The sequence below is a fragment of the Cyprinodon tularosa genome, unplaced genomic scaffold, assembly GCF_016077235.1.
Source record: "Cyprinodon tularosa strain WSP-4 unplaced genomic scaffold, ASM1607723v1 ctg442, whole genome shotgun sequence".
Taxonomy (NCBI): Eukaryota; Metazoa; Chordata; class Actinopteri; order Cyprinodontiformes; family Cyprinodontidae; genus Cyprinodon; species Cyprinodon tularosa.
This window is the reverse complement of record NW_024039166.1, coordinates 1446-18348: the sequence shown is the minus strand read 5'-3', so window position 1 is coordinate 18348 and position 16903 is coordinate 1446. Positions and strand designations below refer to the sequence as shown.

Below are 16903 nucleotides of genomic sequence, written 5' to 3'. Positions count from 1 at the left end.
GCATTAAATAAGATAAAAATGTTTCCTGTTTCAACTCAGACAAACTTATCAAATATAAGTAACTTGGTAAATGAAAAAGAGAGAACTTTAACTGCAGTTTATTTTATAGTTAAAATGCTAAAGTGATGCAAACATAAACAGCATGGTCATTCTTCATTTGTTTTCACAGAAAAATAATACAGATCCACTATTGACTTGGACTAAAAGGCAAGGAAGAAGGCATTTCCTGAAAAGCTACTATCCTTGGTTTCTAAACAAAACACCTTTCTTAAGCTTTTAAAAAAAAAAAATTTCTGCATTGCAACAAATTGATGTTATAATTTAACCCAATTTACCTGTTTTTGGTTATAAAAAATATTTACTTATGCAGTTTTTTTTTTTGTTTTTTTGTTTTGTAAAGAATTTTTGCGGTTTTGAGGTTGGCCAGACAGGACGGCTTTATAATCAATTGAAGGATTTTGGATAAAAGAAAACATGGAATTTAAACTAAAAAATGTACAACATCCAAATGCATTGGAAAAGGATTTGATATATACACATAAATGTCACATGCAAAATGTTTTAGCTAATAAGATGTTAGTCACAATTGAAGAGGGGATGTCTACCATCAGTGCAAATATTAAGTATTTCAAGATAAGTAACTTTAATTAGAATCATGCTTTCAATTGTTATGTTTGGTGTTGAGACTTGCCTTCTCATGATTACCTTACTCCTGTTCCAAAATCCACATCCAGATCTTGTGATTTGGTCATAAACACAATGAAAACATCTATATGTATGATCAGAAGTGTAATGTTTGAACCGCAATGTTTGCCTGACTTGGAGGGATATTTTAGTTGCAGCTGTAGGAGTTTAGGAATGTGTGACCACAAGATCTTTTGGCCCCAGCCTGCTTGTCTTCCACCCCTGTCTGGGTCCGAAGACACGGACCGTTGCGTCCCCGAACGTCTGCTTCAGGTCCACTGTGTGACAAACCACAGCCGACAGCCACCCACACACAAAGGGGAAAATGACAACCTTTGGTAGAGCAGCTGCTCTCTTGGAATGGCTGTTAAAACGGAGAGTTTTCATTTTTACCCCACTTCAGAGAGAGCAGGGATTGTTTCCGGCCTGAGTGTGGGCGACTGTGCAGCTGAGGACGTGTCAAACTCATGTCAATCAGCTGGGAGGACTATGTAGCTCATCAGGCCCATACCGACATCTACTGGATAAACGGAGTCTGAACGCTGCGGTGACCTTTTGCCTGGTTTCTCTTAAGCAGAGGAAATGCTCAATATTAAACCCACTAAAACAGTTGGTCCATTTAAATATGAATTGATCCAATGAACTGACAGTTCCTGCTAATGCAAAGCGTTCACTAACCGTGACCCTTCCACCTTCATGCAATTTTAACCCTTCTTCAGGGTGAGCAGTGCACTGAATTAAATCTCTAAGGTACAAATACTTTTAAAAAATGCTGAATAGCTATATACTAATCATGTTCACCCAAGTGTGTACGTGTGTACTCTATCTGTACGTTCAGCCATTTTAAGAAAAAAATGGAACGTGTGGATTTTCTCATTTTTTTCTTACAAGAAATACATTTTATTAAACCACGTTTTACAGAAAAAAATAAAATGTTTTTTTCCTCTGTATTATAAATTTGTATTACTTGAACCTTTTCTTTCTCCAACCATTCATAAACATTGATGCCACATTAATTGACCTTGTTTGTCCTCTTGCTCTGTCCAGGATGTGCCCCACTAGCTGCCCAATGACTATAGAAGCCCCTCTGTGGCCCTGAATCCTCAGGTATGAATGGATTTCGGTGTTGTTAAAATCTATTTGTCCAAAACTGCTAGAAAAATATACAGGCTTATAATAAAATGGCCATAATTATGTCTTGAAGTTGTATTTTAAGTAACTTGAGTTTATTTCTTTCCCTTTGGTTGCAGACACACCTCCATGTTCTGCAAACTTAGGTTTGGCAGCGTGGGACTGCAGGTGTGTGATGAGTCATTTCTAGACTTTATTAATATAAAAACAGATTATTATTTGAATACTAAATAACATAATACAAAGCAACGAGGAAAACAACCTTATGTATGTTGTCTCTGTTGAGTTTTGAAAATATGAATATAGTGTCATTTTAATTTAAATAGATGTGAGGTTTATGTTGATTTCATCTTTCTGCTAAATACTAGTGTAGCTGTCTGCAATATACTTAATATAATGCACACATCCATCTGTCTGCTGTTTGTCTAAACTTAGAAAAATCATCAAAGATCATATAAGTAATATTCTGAACTAAATGTAATGTTGCTTAGCACTGCCACAAGAAATAATGTCTTAATGTCAAAAGATATTTACGTTATCAGGTTTGCGTGGAATAATAAAGATATCGCTGTATGACGGGCTGTTGGTCCGATATTGAGTGTTTAAACCGACTATAATTTCGCTTGTGCAGACATTTACCTACCCAATATGGCGGCATCTCTGACGTTCGAAATGACTTTCGGCCTTTCACGTACGTGATACTAATCGCGCATGTACATTCGGCACTCAGGAAATAGGAATTGGTTTAACTGTTTTTAAAACATTATCTTTTACTCTTAACTCTTCGTTTCTTTTTTTTTACATGAAATCTTCATAAAGTTTTGGTTGTTTGATAGAAAAACCCCGAAATAAAAACTTTAGCAACTAGAGACGAATCAGCTGTCGGTGTTCTTCAGATTGGACAAAAACATCACTTCCGGTGTTATCCGGCGGGCTGGATGAAAGCAGGAAAAACGCGCTCCATCATATATTCGCCTTATACAGGCTGATTTGTGTTTTTACTTACAGATAACGGTAACAACGCGCTTTTATCAATTTATATATGTATTTTCCCTGATATTTATAGATTGTCGCTGTTGTTTTTGTTTGTTAATCTTTCGGTGGTTGCTGAATAAAAGGCGAATTTTAGTTTCACATTTCCACTGGACATGGACCGTCCATCTAGGTGAGTGTTCGCTTTTATCATGAATCAACTGATTAATTTTGACAGTTGTTGATGACATATTTATGTTCAAACAGGAAGTCAAAGGTTGTGAACTACTGTGAATTCAAAGACCTAGATGATGGTGAGTGAGATGATCCATTCCGGTTTGCTTAGTTCAAAATGTTACCAAACAGATCTCTTATTAAATTGTCTGTAAGGCAAGGCAAGTATATTGACAATTCTAAGTGATTTACATGAATTAGATAATAAAATAAAGAAAAATAAAGGCACAATAAAACCAAATAAAGCTTAAAAAAAACATGAGCAAAGCAAATAAAACAGTTACAACTTAAACTAATAAAACCTCAGTTTAACTTTAACAGTCAAAGGCAGTTCCAAACAAATAAATATGCTTTTAACTTTGACTTAAATGATAAAAGTCTGTATTATTTTTATTTTGATATTCTGCAAATTGAATAAGTTGTATTCTCTTAATATCTGCAAATCTAAAATGTTTAACTAGCCATGCAAATAATTTTTTATGGGAACCGAGGCGCCATAGAAGAGGATAGATTTTTGTGTAATAGTCCAGTTTTGTATCATTTTTTTTTTTATTGTCTTATATTTTCACTGTCTAAAAATCAATTCACCACAGCTTCTAGATTTTTCATATTATGTCCTATTTGCTTCTGGATAACATAGAAATAAAGCATGTAATTTGAGTTTCCCTTAGCTAGATAGTCTCCAAGGATGCTATGTTTTTAAGACGCAAGGCCAAAAGAAATTAACTTATTTTTAGGGCTGCAACTAACAATTATTTTAAAAATCGATGAATCGGACGATTATTTTTTCGATTAATCGATGAATCGGACAAAAAATATTTTTTATATTAACCTCTTTATTCCAAAATAAACATTATAGACAGAACAAACAAGCACACAAGTACAGGTTGCTCATTAACTGTACTGGTGCAATATGAAAAATAAATGTTTGTGTTAAAACTACGCAAACTTACATGAGAAATGTAGCTGTACATCCACAAAATATAGGGTACTTTGTTTCATAAAGCGCAAAAAAAGACATTTTTGTTTTTAAAAGCCTCTAAGGGGTTCAAACAATAGGCCCCCCCATTTCAACAAATGAGTTTTTTTTAGACTAGAAGAGTTCTGCCTTTTAAGACAGGAAAGTATAGCAGTTAAAGTTGCTACTTGAGAAAATACTGAACCATAGAGATAAAAATAGCCCTGTGATTCAAATTATAAATTGTATTTGGAATAAAAATGAGAGAACTAGGGGTGCTAAAAAACACATCCTCCAAAGACAGATATTTACATGGGAATGTGGCAAATATAATTAATTGACATATTACTGATCTTGCTGGATTTTATTCTGCTTTACTTCCATAAATTGCAGGATCATCTTTACTTTATCTTTGCCAGAAGATTTAAACTTTAAAAGTCTTGCCCTCATAATTTGCAAGTTAATTTATTTATAAAGTAAATATAAACGCTGCTTAAGCTAATTCAAATGAAATTAAAAGTAAAATAAGTAGCCAACCTTATCACTGTCTGTAACCTACTAACACGGTAAGGAAAGCATCAGATGAGCTACCTGAGAAACTAACGTTACGTTTCCCCACTTTAAAACCAAACAAACATGGTGGTTCCGTGCCATGTTAATTTCTTTTGAAAAAAGTTGCATGTTATCACTTTTTTCGCTTTACAAAGCGCAGGCTATTTTAATTATTGTGATCAATTTGCGCCGTCAATCCCGGTGCATGCGCGCTTCATTTGCAGTCTGGACGCTGAGGCTCTGACTGAGAGGGACTCCTGCGGGAAAACGCGGTTGGGGTGGGGGAGGCGCCCCACGGCAGAGTGGGAACGATGCATGCTTTCACGTAAGAGTCTCCAAAAGCCGCCAGTGACACCGAAAAAAGTCGCCAGATTTGTCGCTAGTCGCTTTTTTGAAAAATAGTCGCTGGAGAGGTCTGAAAAGTCGCGGAGTTGGCAACACTGCACCTGCGGCGCTGACTCGCTCTGCCATATTTTTTTTTCTTCCTCTTTCAGTCAAGAGGCAGTGATGACGGCGCGGCAGATGACGCAATAATCGCGCGACACAACTAATCGATGATGAAATTCGTTGCCAACGCTTTTAAAAGTCGATTTTTATCGATTTTATCGATTCGTTGTTGCAGCCCTACTTATTTTATATCATTATTATGATATTTTCGTACAATATACCCTATTTTATGTTCTTCTAATGTCATGCAGCTGTTGTTCACTTAGCCTTTAGAAGAAAAAACATCCCCAAGCATCACGGATCCTTGGCCATTCTTAGCAGCTGACCTGATGTGCTTTTCTGCTTATGAATGCCATAGATCTGCTCCAAAGATGTTTGGGATGTTGGTATGTCTCCTAGTCAGCCAGTTGGCATGAATATTTTGTCCAATGGTTGTTCTTTAGACTTAACATCCAGGCTCTTTTTCCTGAGAAGTTTGGAGATTCTTTTGGTTTGAGTTCTTGCCATTTTGCTCGTTTTGCATGGCACCATAAAAAACCTGTGACCTCATTCAGCCTAATGGGTCACACTCTCTTTTCAACATTATTTTTCTCCGTCTGTGTTTTAAAATTTAGATGAATAGATCATGGAGATAAACACACTACAGTCACACCTGAATAACGAGCTCTGATCTCTGTGTTTCCTGCATTCTCTCTTGGACAGATGAGGATTTTGCCTGTGCAAAAGCACCGCCCAGCAAAAAGCCCAGAGAGGAAATTAGACACGAACAGAAGAAATCTTCAGGACGTTCCTCCAGTCAGGATAAAAATCTGAAATCTGATCAGAGCGAGAAAAGCAGGTGGGAAATGCAGATTAAACTTCAGTCTAGTTTGTGAATATGTGAGAATGTAGCTGTATTTTAAGAGACGCTGCACAGGTTAAAAATATATATGAGATGAAAGTCTCACTGCAGAGTTAGGATTAAATCACTTCTGATTCTTTTTCTTTGTTCAGGAAACCGCTGGATGAGAAGTTGTATGAAAGAGATCTTGAAGCAGCCATCACTCTTTCTTTACTCAATAACTCAGATGGTTTAAAGGAATCCCCCAACAGTAAGGATCGGCTGTTATGTAGATTTTACGATCATTGAACATCAACCTTAGTTTTCTGATTATTTTTTTCAGCGGAGGTAAAAGTTCAAAGCCCGATTGATGAAAACACAGACCCAGCTTCTTTACTGTTGTCCAACTGCAGTGTTGATGGAGCAGTTTTAGGTAAATATCTTGTTTTTGCTGTTTTATTCTTTTTCTTCATGTTTATATTTTATAACCGTCCCTTGATTTTCCAGGCCTCGATGATATCACAGTGGAGAAAGGATCACCAGCCGCTGCCAAACTTAGAAAGACTTCGCCTAGATCCTCTGAGCTGCAGAGAAAGAAGGACGAAGATGAAGACTACAGACCCAAACAGGCGGCAGGTATCAGCCAGGCCATTGGTGTTGGTGTCAGCCTGTCTTTGTTGTAGGTACAGTGACTGTGGTGCCTTTCCAGTTTCAGAGAGCGATGAAGATTTCAACGAGTCTGCTGAGAGCGAGGATGAGGAGTTTACAGTGAAGAAAGCCAGCAAAGCTAAAAGGAAGGAGAAGGTGACCAAAAAAGACAAAACCAAACCAAGTCCTGCTTCCAGAAATGAAAAGAAGCAATCCAGAGTTTCTCAGTCCAAACCACCTGCAGCAGGTAAGATGTTGCTTGTTTACTTCAGATTCTGTCAGATCTGGGGAAAAAAAACTTGAGAGGTTGGGACAATAATTTTTATTTATAGGCATCAATCCCAATGTCTAAATTTCCTTTTTGCCTCCTTGTTTTCCTTCGTTCTGTCTTTGTATCCTACTCCTTTAATTCTACCCTTTTTTTCTGTCCTACCTCCATTCCTGTCTTTTTACTCTCTTTTAATCTTTCCTCTATTTTTCTGTTGGCTCCTTCCCTGCTTCCTTCCTTCCGTTTTTCTTATCTTCCTTGTGTCTTTTCACTCAGTTAAATGCCCTTCCTTTCCTTTTTCTCTCATGCTCACTTTCCTTTCTTGTATCTTTTCTCGCCCACCCTTCCCTAATGGTGTCCCTCCTTTAGATTTCCTCCTTCATTTGTACCCTTACCTTCCTTTTTCCCTTTTGTCCCTCCTTTCCTCTAGCCTTTACTCTTGCCTCCTTTCTTGAATCGTTTCTCTCTCTCCCAGTTTTGGCATAAACATTCTGCCTTCAACAGTTTGAAGATCCTCCATAAAATCATTAATTAATGTTTTATACCTCTGAATGAACAATAACTGTCAGCTTTGGAAATTTACAAATTTATTTATTATAATTCATTTATTTTAAATTAAAAATGTTCCAGTCTTTGCTTTAGAACCGCTTCATGATTGGGCGTTTTTGTTCCAGCAGTTTCCACCCTGGGACGAAGCCCCCCAGCAGCCAAACTGGCCCCCAGTAGGCCAGCTTCCCTGAGCACAGCTTCCACTGTGAAGCCTGTCAGCTCTCTGAGCCCAGCAGGGGGCAGAATCCCCAAGTGGAACCCACCAGGTAAGACCTGACTGTCCTCCCTGCTACCTCTCTGTCCTCAGAAGGTGAATCTAATTGTGTTTCTGTTTTTGTTCTTCAGCTCATATTGGGAAAAGTCCAAACTCATCCCAGACTCCGGCTGTAAAGTCTCCCAGCGCCGGTCTGAGACTAGGACTGTCCCGCCTCGTCCGAGTCAAACCGCTCCATCCGAGCCTTGCTACTCACTAGATAATCTGTCCTGTGTGTGTGGATGTGTGTGTGTGTGTCGATGAATGCTGTCTAGATTTTAATCAAACCCTCAGATGTATTAATTTCTGTGTTTGTTTATTTTTTCAACTCAAACAGGATGATTTCAGAAATATTTTTATTCTGTTTTTTAGCCTGTAGTCAGATGTCTCTCATCTCTGATTCTATTGAGTTTAGGTTTCATGTATCTTTGGAAAACCTTTGTAATGCTTGTATATTCTGTACAGAAACACAAAATAAAGTTCAAGGCATTCATTGCCGATATTGTGTCCACGCTGTTTTTTTTGTTTTGTTTTTGAGGAATAATTTCTAAAGTATATATTTTTTAAACTGCTTTGACTGTCGCATGTGAGGAAGAGGATGGATGTGTTTAGGGTGTGGGGGGGTGCAGATAAACAGTGCTCAGGGTAATTTCTATTACTGGTCTTCAAGTTTTGTTTCAGTCCATTAGTAAACTGTGTGGTGTTTTTAGGGATTTCCAGCATCTTTGTTTTGTTTGCTTTTTTTTCTGCTCAGCTTTGACTTTTTTCAGGAAAAATCTCAAACTTCTTGCCAGTATCACTGAATCATGAACTCTGAACTCAACTAAAGATGAATGAGGCCTGAGGAGTTTCCTTGTCCCTCTACAGCTGTGGCAATATTTATGCCTCAAGTGGACACTAGGGGGTGCTAGAACATCTTCCCTTATTCCTCTGGTCCAAAAAAAGGCCCTACTGAGGCGGTTTTCTGTCTCCTATTTTGTTTTATTGGCAGTTTTGTCATTTTGCATGTATTTATAGGAAAGCAATAAACACGCTACTTCTATCAAACATTTATTTTAAATACATAAAGCCAAATTAGCTGGGTCACAGAATGAAAACACTATGAAAAAACCTGCATTTAAGTTATAGTTGAGCCTTTAGAGAAAGTTGAATTTTTTAATTCTGTGTTTGTAAAAGGTGATAATCGGAGTATTTTATATATATCAGCAGACATAAATTCTTATGGGTTTTTATCATCTTAGGTCTGGTTAATCAGCTTTGTAAAGGTAGCTTAACAATTGTTAAACCAACCTGGTAAACCTGTCACAGTATCCTGCTTTGTTACAATTAAAGGCTGCATGATGCAGAGAATATGTTTTAATAATAGGAAGTGAATAATTGAACCTTATTTTCGGAGAGGAAAATATGAAATAAATTATGGTGATTCCATTTTGAAATTCAACCCAGGAAGTTCAGCTGAACGTCTAGTTGTCAGTCTTCTAGATTTTAATCCATATACTTTTGTTAAAATAATATGATCCTAAAAAGTTTTGTAGGATAACCCTGTATTGGGATGTTTTTGTTTTTTTCACACATGGTCATGTATCTAGATCTGAATGGACAGCTTGTTTTGTAGACTCTCACTAATACATCAGCCCTTAATTGCCACCGGCTAATCCTGGCAGGTGGTGTAAAGAAGGAGAACGATGATGATCCCTTAACCTTTTGGGTTGCACACTTTTTCAATTTTTGAACTTTTAAATGGTTATTTAATAAATTCTAATTTGGCAAGCTAAGACTGTTTTATAAAAAAGCCAGGCTTCTCAGAGGACCATGACTCTCAGCAGAGGCGTAATAAGGGTGGCCAGGCACTAACCAATGTACACTGAGGGGCGGCCGGAAGCGGATAGGCGCCAGAACATCAGGGTCAATCTACACTATTCCAACAGGGAAATTAACAACCACAACTATATTTTCCTACAGCCTTTACTAACAAACAGACGCATATATTTAAACATCCATACTGTCTTAATTAAAGGTGTAGAGGAAAAAATTCTTTCAAGTTTAAATTCTGGGGCGAACATCCTAATAATTATCATTACTCAAATACCTTTATCAATAATCGTTCTGTATAAAATTAATATTTAAATCTAATAATATCTACATTAAATGACTTATTATTAAAGTAGTTATTTATTTCTGATTTCATTGAAGACTACTATATGACTTGCAGAGACCCATAATTTTTTCTTTACCCCATAAGGCAAAATCTAGTTCTGAAACGAGCATTAATTCTGCATATTTTTATGTTAATATATTGATGTGCATAATTAACCACAGTGTTTTTGTTTCGAAGTAACTATTAATATATAAAACAAATTTTAATGTTAAATAGGTAGGAACATTCCACTTCAGAGTATTTCTGATGCCACCGTCTGTGGCCAAAAAAGGGGTGGCCACAGGGGTGGCCACCCCTGGGCCCCCATCTAGCTCCACCCCTGACTCCCAGTTACAGGTTAAAATTAACATGTTTTCTTATTGAACAGACAGAATCAGACTTCAGAGCTTCTACATATCTTGAAATTTAGTTTCTGGCATCATTATAATAGTAAAGAGGTTCATAAATCTTGTTAACAGAGCACAGGGAGAAATAGGGAGAGCTGCAGATTTAAGGTGAAAGTGATCTACAGGGATATGCAACATGCAATGAAATATATCTCCAAGATCACCAGAAAGTTTATAATAAATAAATAAAAATATGCTATGCTATATTCCAAATGCAGCATATCCATTTTTTTCTGGATGGATGGGTGGAATGGGGATTGTATTTCTGCATGATATATCGATTTTGGCATCAGAATCAGCTGTTATTCGTTATTTTTTTATACATTCATGCTTTTAGGCCCTATAAATATATATATATAATGCACTAAAGGTAATCTCTCTAACTATTTATAAATATAAATTGCAGTGTGTTATGGTTCTCTTGTGTTCCCCACAATAGGAAAGCATTCAATAAATATATAAAATATATTTTTGGAAAATACAAAAACCAAATGAAAGTGCAGAAGAGTCAACTGAATTAAAAATTTTATTCCAGTATAATATGATAAGAAGAAGTCAGAATTCTGGTTAAAAAAATAAAATACATTAAAAAAGACAAACAATTTTTCTCCAACAGCTTTAATGTGACATGGAGTATGAAAGAGTCAGTCAGTTATTGGTTAATCCAGCACAAAGAAGGCTCATAAATCACTTTCCTTTATTCTTTTGGTCATTTGTTGGGCTAAATGTGCGATTTTTTTTCATGATACTGGTAATGATTATTTTTTATTTTTTTTTTGCAAAAAAGGAACATACATGAACAATATAGAACATTAATAATTACAAACATATACAACAAGAAAGGGCTTTACAGAACAGAACTATTATTTTAAAATGTCAAAATCAAATCTATGCTGGAGGGTTATAATTCTTTAAGGGCAGTTATAATTTCCATGGCTGTAGCATTTCAACTAAATTTTAAGGATTCTGTTTAGATATTAATAGAAAATAATAAAATCTGGAAATTAGGTTCTTGTTGTAAATATTTGGAGGTGTGAATATGATATTTACCATAAATAATAAAAAAATTATAACATATAAAAATTCTATTTTGAAAAGTTTATATTTCTCCATCCCAAACAAAACATCCTTATCTGTTAAAGTAATGTTAAGATTTTTTGGATGAAAAAAAATTGACATATCTCTCCAGAATATTTTGGTATAATTAAAATCCCAAAAAAGATGAATAAGCTTTTCTTCATTATTATACTTTTTTTAAATCAAAAATGCTTTAACAGGATAAACATTATGAATAAATTTATAAGAAATTATAATGAGATCTATTTTTTCCTATTTCAGCATTCCAGTTGAATGGGTAGAAGGAAAACATGGAGCGGATTAAAAAAAGAAGACACTCTTATTGCTTTTAACGGGACATTATTCTCATTTAGAGACAGATTAAGTTTAAAAATGTATCCTCTGATATTAGTAGTTGGTTAAAACTGCCAGGATATTCAGTGTTACAACCAAGTTAATCTGTTTTCCTTCACTCCTGCTCCATCTGTCCCAGAGTTTGCTGCTGGTTTTCCCTCCTCCTCAGCAGTTAAGGTGAATGTTCTGCAGGTGTGATAGGAGGAAAACCTGGTTTATTGTGTAATCTGCTAGACTGCTGACTGCTAGAATACAGGTTATCATATTTTGCTTTCAGGACATTTCTAAGGGTGTAGATAGAGAGAGGAGTTAGATTATCCAGACTGGAGGAAAAAGTTTCTGCTCCTTCCTTTGAGAGCAGGAGCATAGTGGCCCCTGAGGATGAGGTCTGGCTGGTTAAAAGCTTTCCTCATGGTCATCGCTGTGGCTTCAGGTTTGGTTTACCTGAGCTCCATAAAAGCAGAGCTGAGCACCCACTCAGAGAGGCTCCACAGGGCCCAACACAATGAGTCCCTCAGGGGCCAGGGAATGATGATGATGATGATGATGATGAGGAGGATGGAGATGATGGAGAAGGACATCAACAGGCTGAGTGAGTTAAAGTTTCTGTTCAATGGGCAACTTTTCCTGAGTTTTTTTATTTTATTTTTTTGTTGCTGTTAAAAACATTCAGTTTTTGTATCTTAGATTTTAAAAGAAAAAAATTGTTTAAATCAAATAACTGTAAAACAGAAAAAAAATGTAATTGGCAAACCGGTTTTAAAGACACAGTATTAGAAATAAGAAAAAGCCTTCTGGTTTGATTTGAGATTATAAACTAAGACTTGTTTTTATCTGATTCCAACATCAGTTTAAGTCAACATGATTAGGGGAGAGTTAAATTAACGTTTTAATATGTTGATTCATGTGCTGATTGGTGTACAACACAAAGAAGGGGATATCTTCTAAAGCAGTGATTCCCAGTCTGCGAGTGCATTTAAGGGGGTACATAAAAATACTTTATTCCTTAGGTAGTTTAATATAATGGGGCTGGGATCTGTTTTGCTTTCTGAGGACCAAATTGAAAGAATTAAAACTTTTATCAATCAAAAAGTTTTTCTTATATGTTTGAGTTCACCTTGAGCTTTGATACATCAAAACCAGGCAGAGGAACAGATTGGAAGTTTAAAAAAAAAAAAAAAAATTTTAAAAACAAACCACTGGACTCTGTTTTCCAAGTTTGAAGACATTCAAAATGTCTGGAGTAGCGTTTGAATAACAGGCTAATAGAGTGGCCCAAAGAAAAGCCTTGTTATGGTTTAGGGAAGATGCAAATTGAACTGAACGATTTGCATGTTTTCTAAATCATAACAAAGCTTTTGTTTTTTGGATGTGGACCGAAACGTACCGGTATTCAAAGTTGGGAAAACAAAGTCCAGTGGTTTATTTATTTTTTTGAATGACTACAACCTGGATGACTGAGAATCTTCATCAGCAACAGACTGGAAGTAAAGAACAACCTGAGATCAAAAATAAAACTAAGCTAGTCTGACTATAATTTTTATTCTGCATTTTGTTCCCAATCCATCAAGTTCAAAATGTGATCATAATGGAGTTACTCAGAGGATCTCCAGTTTTATAAATAGAGGTTTTTATTTTGTATCTATTTCGATTCCTTACTAACTTCCGGCAACATATTCATGTTTTTTAATTTGATATGAAAATAATAAAATGGCTAAGCATTACATGCTCAAAATAAAAGAGAAAGTAAAATATTTTTTATTTTATAATCCGTTATTGTACGTTCTACTTTAGGAGTCATAATTACTTTTGACTGAGAGGGGGACTCATGTTAAGACAAAATACCCAAAGGGGTGCAAAAGTTAAATGTAGGGAAACACTGTTTTTAAACAAATTAAAGACACAAATTGTTTTGTTCACAGTGAGTTTGATGAAACACTATGAAAAGAAGGAGCAGGGACTAGATAAAGCAAAGAAGGAGAAGAAGCGGGGGATGAAGCTGTTCCCAGACTCCCATCTGTTCCGCAAGTGGGGCGACGATCTGTCAGAGGAGGAGCAGAAGGAGGCAGAGGACTTGTTCCAGCGGTATGGATACAACGCCTTTCTCAGCGACCGGCTGCCGATCAACCGAGAGATTCCTGACACCAGACCTCCAAGGTGAGCTTCTCATCTTGTTCCCTCGGGATTTGCTAAGAGTTGGCACACCTTTTCCACAAACAGCCGTTATCACAGGGACTTCCTACAATCCCCTCCATAGACCAGGTGTAGCCCTGTAAGAATTAGCTAAGAGTCCTGATCTTGGATCATCTTGAGCTTTGGGAGGTTTAAATTCTTCTTCATTAGCTTAACTCCTGCAAACTTTTTATCCAATTAGTTAAGGTTAAACATTTATTCATAGAATATCCAACAAGGAAGGATTTTTTTTTAGTAGAAACAGATTATAGCTGCAGAGCATTGCTTTTTCCAGTCATCAAAAGGAGTTCAAAAGGAGAGAAGGACTCTGTGATTTTAATATTTAAAATAAAATTATATCTTTAGAAAACAAATCAGTCTTTTTTAACCTGCAAATAAAAATTATTTCTTTGCACCTTGCAACAGAGGAGGCAAGTGTCAGCAAAAATCTGCTTATGAGAGCTTAAATCAGGTTTATGAGATTCACCATAATTGTTAGGTGTGCTGAGTGAGTGAAGCATCAGAATAAATTTGTAGAACTACTGCAATTAGGATTACGTAAATATTTCATAAGGGATGCTGAGAGACTCCTGATGAAGATGACAGAATGCTGTAATTGAGCAATAAGGGGTTTGTTTCTTCATATCATCAGATTAAGGTAAGAGTGTTTGGACATATGCAACGTTTTTATTGCACCAAGCAGGTTTGTTTTTTGTCTTAAATGATAAAGATGAATCTCATGTAAAGAGATATTAACAAGTTTTAAAATGGATCTTTTTTGTATTCTTCCAATTGTCCAAAATCGAACTTTTCTCTTTTATGGATGTAATTATAAACAGTTTTGTTTTTCTGTTTTTTACAGATGTGCAGAGAAGAGGTATCCAGAGGATCTTCCCTCCCTCACCGTGATCTTGATTTATCTGGATGAAGCCCTCTCTGTCATTAAGAGAGCCATCCGCAGCATCATTGATAGAACCCCTCCTCGGCTGCTGCTCGAAATCATACTGGTGGATGATCACAGCTCCAATGGTACGCTCAAAAGCAAGGAAAAAACTCTGGTTCTAAATCCATCTTTAAAGAATAATGTGCTGTAAAAAAAATTCTTTTATTTTATTAGATGCTTTTAGTATTTTTTTGTTTAGAGGTATCTTGAATAATTTTCTCCTCCTAATAAAAGAGGACTGAATGAAATGACAATTGGCCAATAATGTCTTTAGCTGGACACAAATCCAGAATGACTGATGCCTTATTTACGCCTGGTTATTTGTGTCTTTATTGAAGTGTGAAAAGTGAGTCTACTTTCATATGCTTTTTTTTATATTTTACTGCAGATGATTTAATGGGCAAACTGGACGAGTACATTAGCTCCATCCATGAGGAGCGCCCAGGCCTGGTGAAGAAAATTCGTCACTCGGAGCAGCTGGGTCTAACCCAGGCCAGACTGTCAGGGTGGAAAGCAGCGGTTGGAGATGTGGTGGCCATCCTGGATGCACACATAGAGGTCCATGTACAATGGTTGGTGGAAAAACAGAGCAACCTGATGTTTGATCCTATTTTTAATGTTCCAGTAAAACAGTATCCTTCATGTGCAGGGCAGAGCCTCTTCTGGCTCGGATTAAGGAGGACCGCACTGTGATACTGACACCAGTTTTTGACAAAATTAGCTTTGACGACTTGATACCGATTCCCTATGGAACCAGTGCTCATGGCTTTGACTGGGCCATGTGGTGCATGTACGAGGGCTTCAGACCTGAGTGGTACGCCTTGAGGGACGACTCCCAACCCGGCAAGTAAGAATTTACAGGAAATGCATATGAGTACTGAGATTATAGTGCTCTTTTTGGACATTTTGAAACGATGTAAAAAAAATAAAATAAAAATTAGAAGTGACTTTACTTATCTCACAACGTTAAGATACTAATAACATATTACATCAGCTCTAGTCTGCAGTTTTGCCTGTAGTTTAGGGTTTCTACACAGCCTGGAGGAGTATAGCAGCAGATTCCAGTTTGTTTTCTGTCATTTATTTTGTAAAAAAAAATGTATTAAAAAAATTATATTTTCACTCTTAATTCTGGGGTGAATGGTTTTCACAGCATGTTGTTAGACAACCACAAAAAAACACGACAAGACATTTACTGACAGTCTAGTCAAACCAGACTGTGGTCATTGTGAGACATTATGAGACATTGTTAATAACAGTTGACATTGTCATTAAAGATATTTGGTTGGAAAGCAGCAGGTTATAATTAAAAGCAACTTCAAAAAGGTTTTTGTTTTGTTTTGTTTTTTTGATGAAACAGTCAGTCCTTTTAATGTTATCACAAAGTCTACTTCCCTTTTGTCAAATTGCTTGAAAAGCATTATTTTTCTAACTTTTGTTTTTTTTTTAGCCAAGTGATCCCTTTTGAAGTGTATACATATCAAGCTCTTAAACATCTTATTTGCTTTATTGTTCTTTTAGTATAAACACAATATAAAATTGATATAAATATATTGGATTTTTGTATAGATAACTTTACCCATCACACACCAACATGGTGAAGATCATTATATATTTTTATATAATCAGTGTCTGAACCAATCTAACCTTTAGCACAAAAGCAGAAATACAAACACAAATACAATTTTAGCCAATAATTGAGGTCATGCAATCCTATGACTAGTTTTAACCAATTTTTGAGGTCATATTTACTAGGACAAATTTTAGCGATTCTATCGTCATACTATACTATGACTGGATTTAGCGTGTTTTTGAGGTCATACTATACTATGACTCGATTTAGCGTGTTTTTGAGGTCATACTATGACTCGATTTAGCCAATTTTTGAGGTCATAAGATATTTTTGGATTTAGACAATTTTTAGTCATACTATCGATACTATGACTCGATTTAACCCATTTTTGAGGTCATACTATGACTTGATTTAGCCAATTTTAAAGCCCATACTATACTATGAGCCAATTTTAAAGCCCATACTATACTATGAGCCAATTTTAAAGCCCATGCTATACTATGAATCCATTTAGCCAATTTTTTAGATCATACTATACTATGACTCTATTTAGCCTATTATTGAAGCCATACTATACTATGACTAATCTTAGCTAATTATTTTGTTCATTGTATACCATGCCTCGATTTAGTGTGTTTTTGAGGTTATACTATGCTATGATTCATTTTAGCCAATTTTTTTTGTCATACTATACTATGACTCGATTTAGCGTGTTTTTGAGGTCATACTATACTATGAGTTGTTT

General features: G+C 36.0%; 2 protein-coding genes across 3 annotated transcripts; both read left to right on the top strand.

Annotated features, from left to right (window-relative positions):
* Window positions 1-2642: 2642 nt before the first annotated feature.
* On the top strand, window positions 2643-8023 carry rad51ap1 (RAD51 associated protein 1). Of its 2 annotated transcripts, XM_038300190.1 has the most exons (9): window positions 2643-2980; window positions 3055-3101; window positions 5681-5816; window positions 5972-6069; window positions 6142-6231; window positions 6306-6434; window positions 6508-6693; window positions 7389-7529; window positions 7609-8023. In XM_038300190.1, exons 1-9 carry the CDS (start codon window positions 2964-2966, stop codon window positions 7734-7736), a joined length of 972 nt encoding a protein of 323 aa, XP_038156118.1. In that variant the 5' UTR covers window positions 2643-2963; the 3' UTR covers window positions 7737-8023. The 2 variants fall into 2 exon arrangements, with proteins under 2 accessions (XP_038156118.1, XP_038156117.1); XM_038300189.1 differs by having other exon boundaries at window positions 2662-2980; window positions 7392-8023.
* Window positions 8024-11682: 3659 nt separating this feature from the next.
* Window positions 11683-15432, top strand: LOC119793188 (probable polypeptide N-acetylgalactosaminyltransferase 8; the record flags this gene model as incomplete). The annotated part of the gene is made up of 5 exons (XM_038300224.1): window positions 11683-12062; window positions 13393-13627; window positions 14505-14671; window positions 14974-15157; window positions 15235-15432. Coding segments are annotated over exons 1-5 (995 nt in total), but the record flags the coding sequence as incomplete, so codon positions are not given.
* Between the last annotated feature and the right edge of the window lie 1471 nt (window positions 15433-16903).

Coding starts and splice junctions, on each gene's coding strand:
- rad51ap1 (XM_038300190.1), top strand. Junction 3,102..5,680: donor ATTCAAAGACCTAGATGATG/GTGAGTGAGATG, acceptor TCTCTTGGACAG/ATGAGGATTTTGCCTGTGCA. Junction 6,435..6,507: donor CAGACCCAAACAGGCGGCAG/GTATCAGCCAGG, acceptor GTGCCTTTCCAG/TTTCAGAGAGCGATGAAGAT.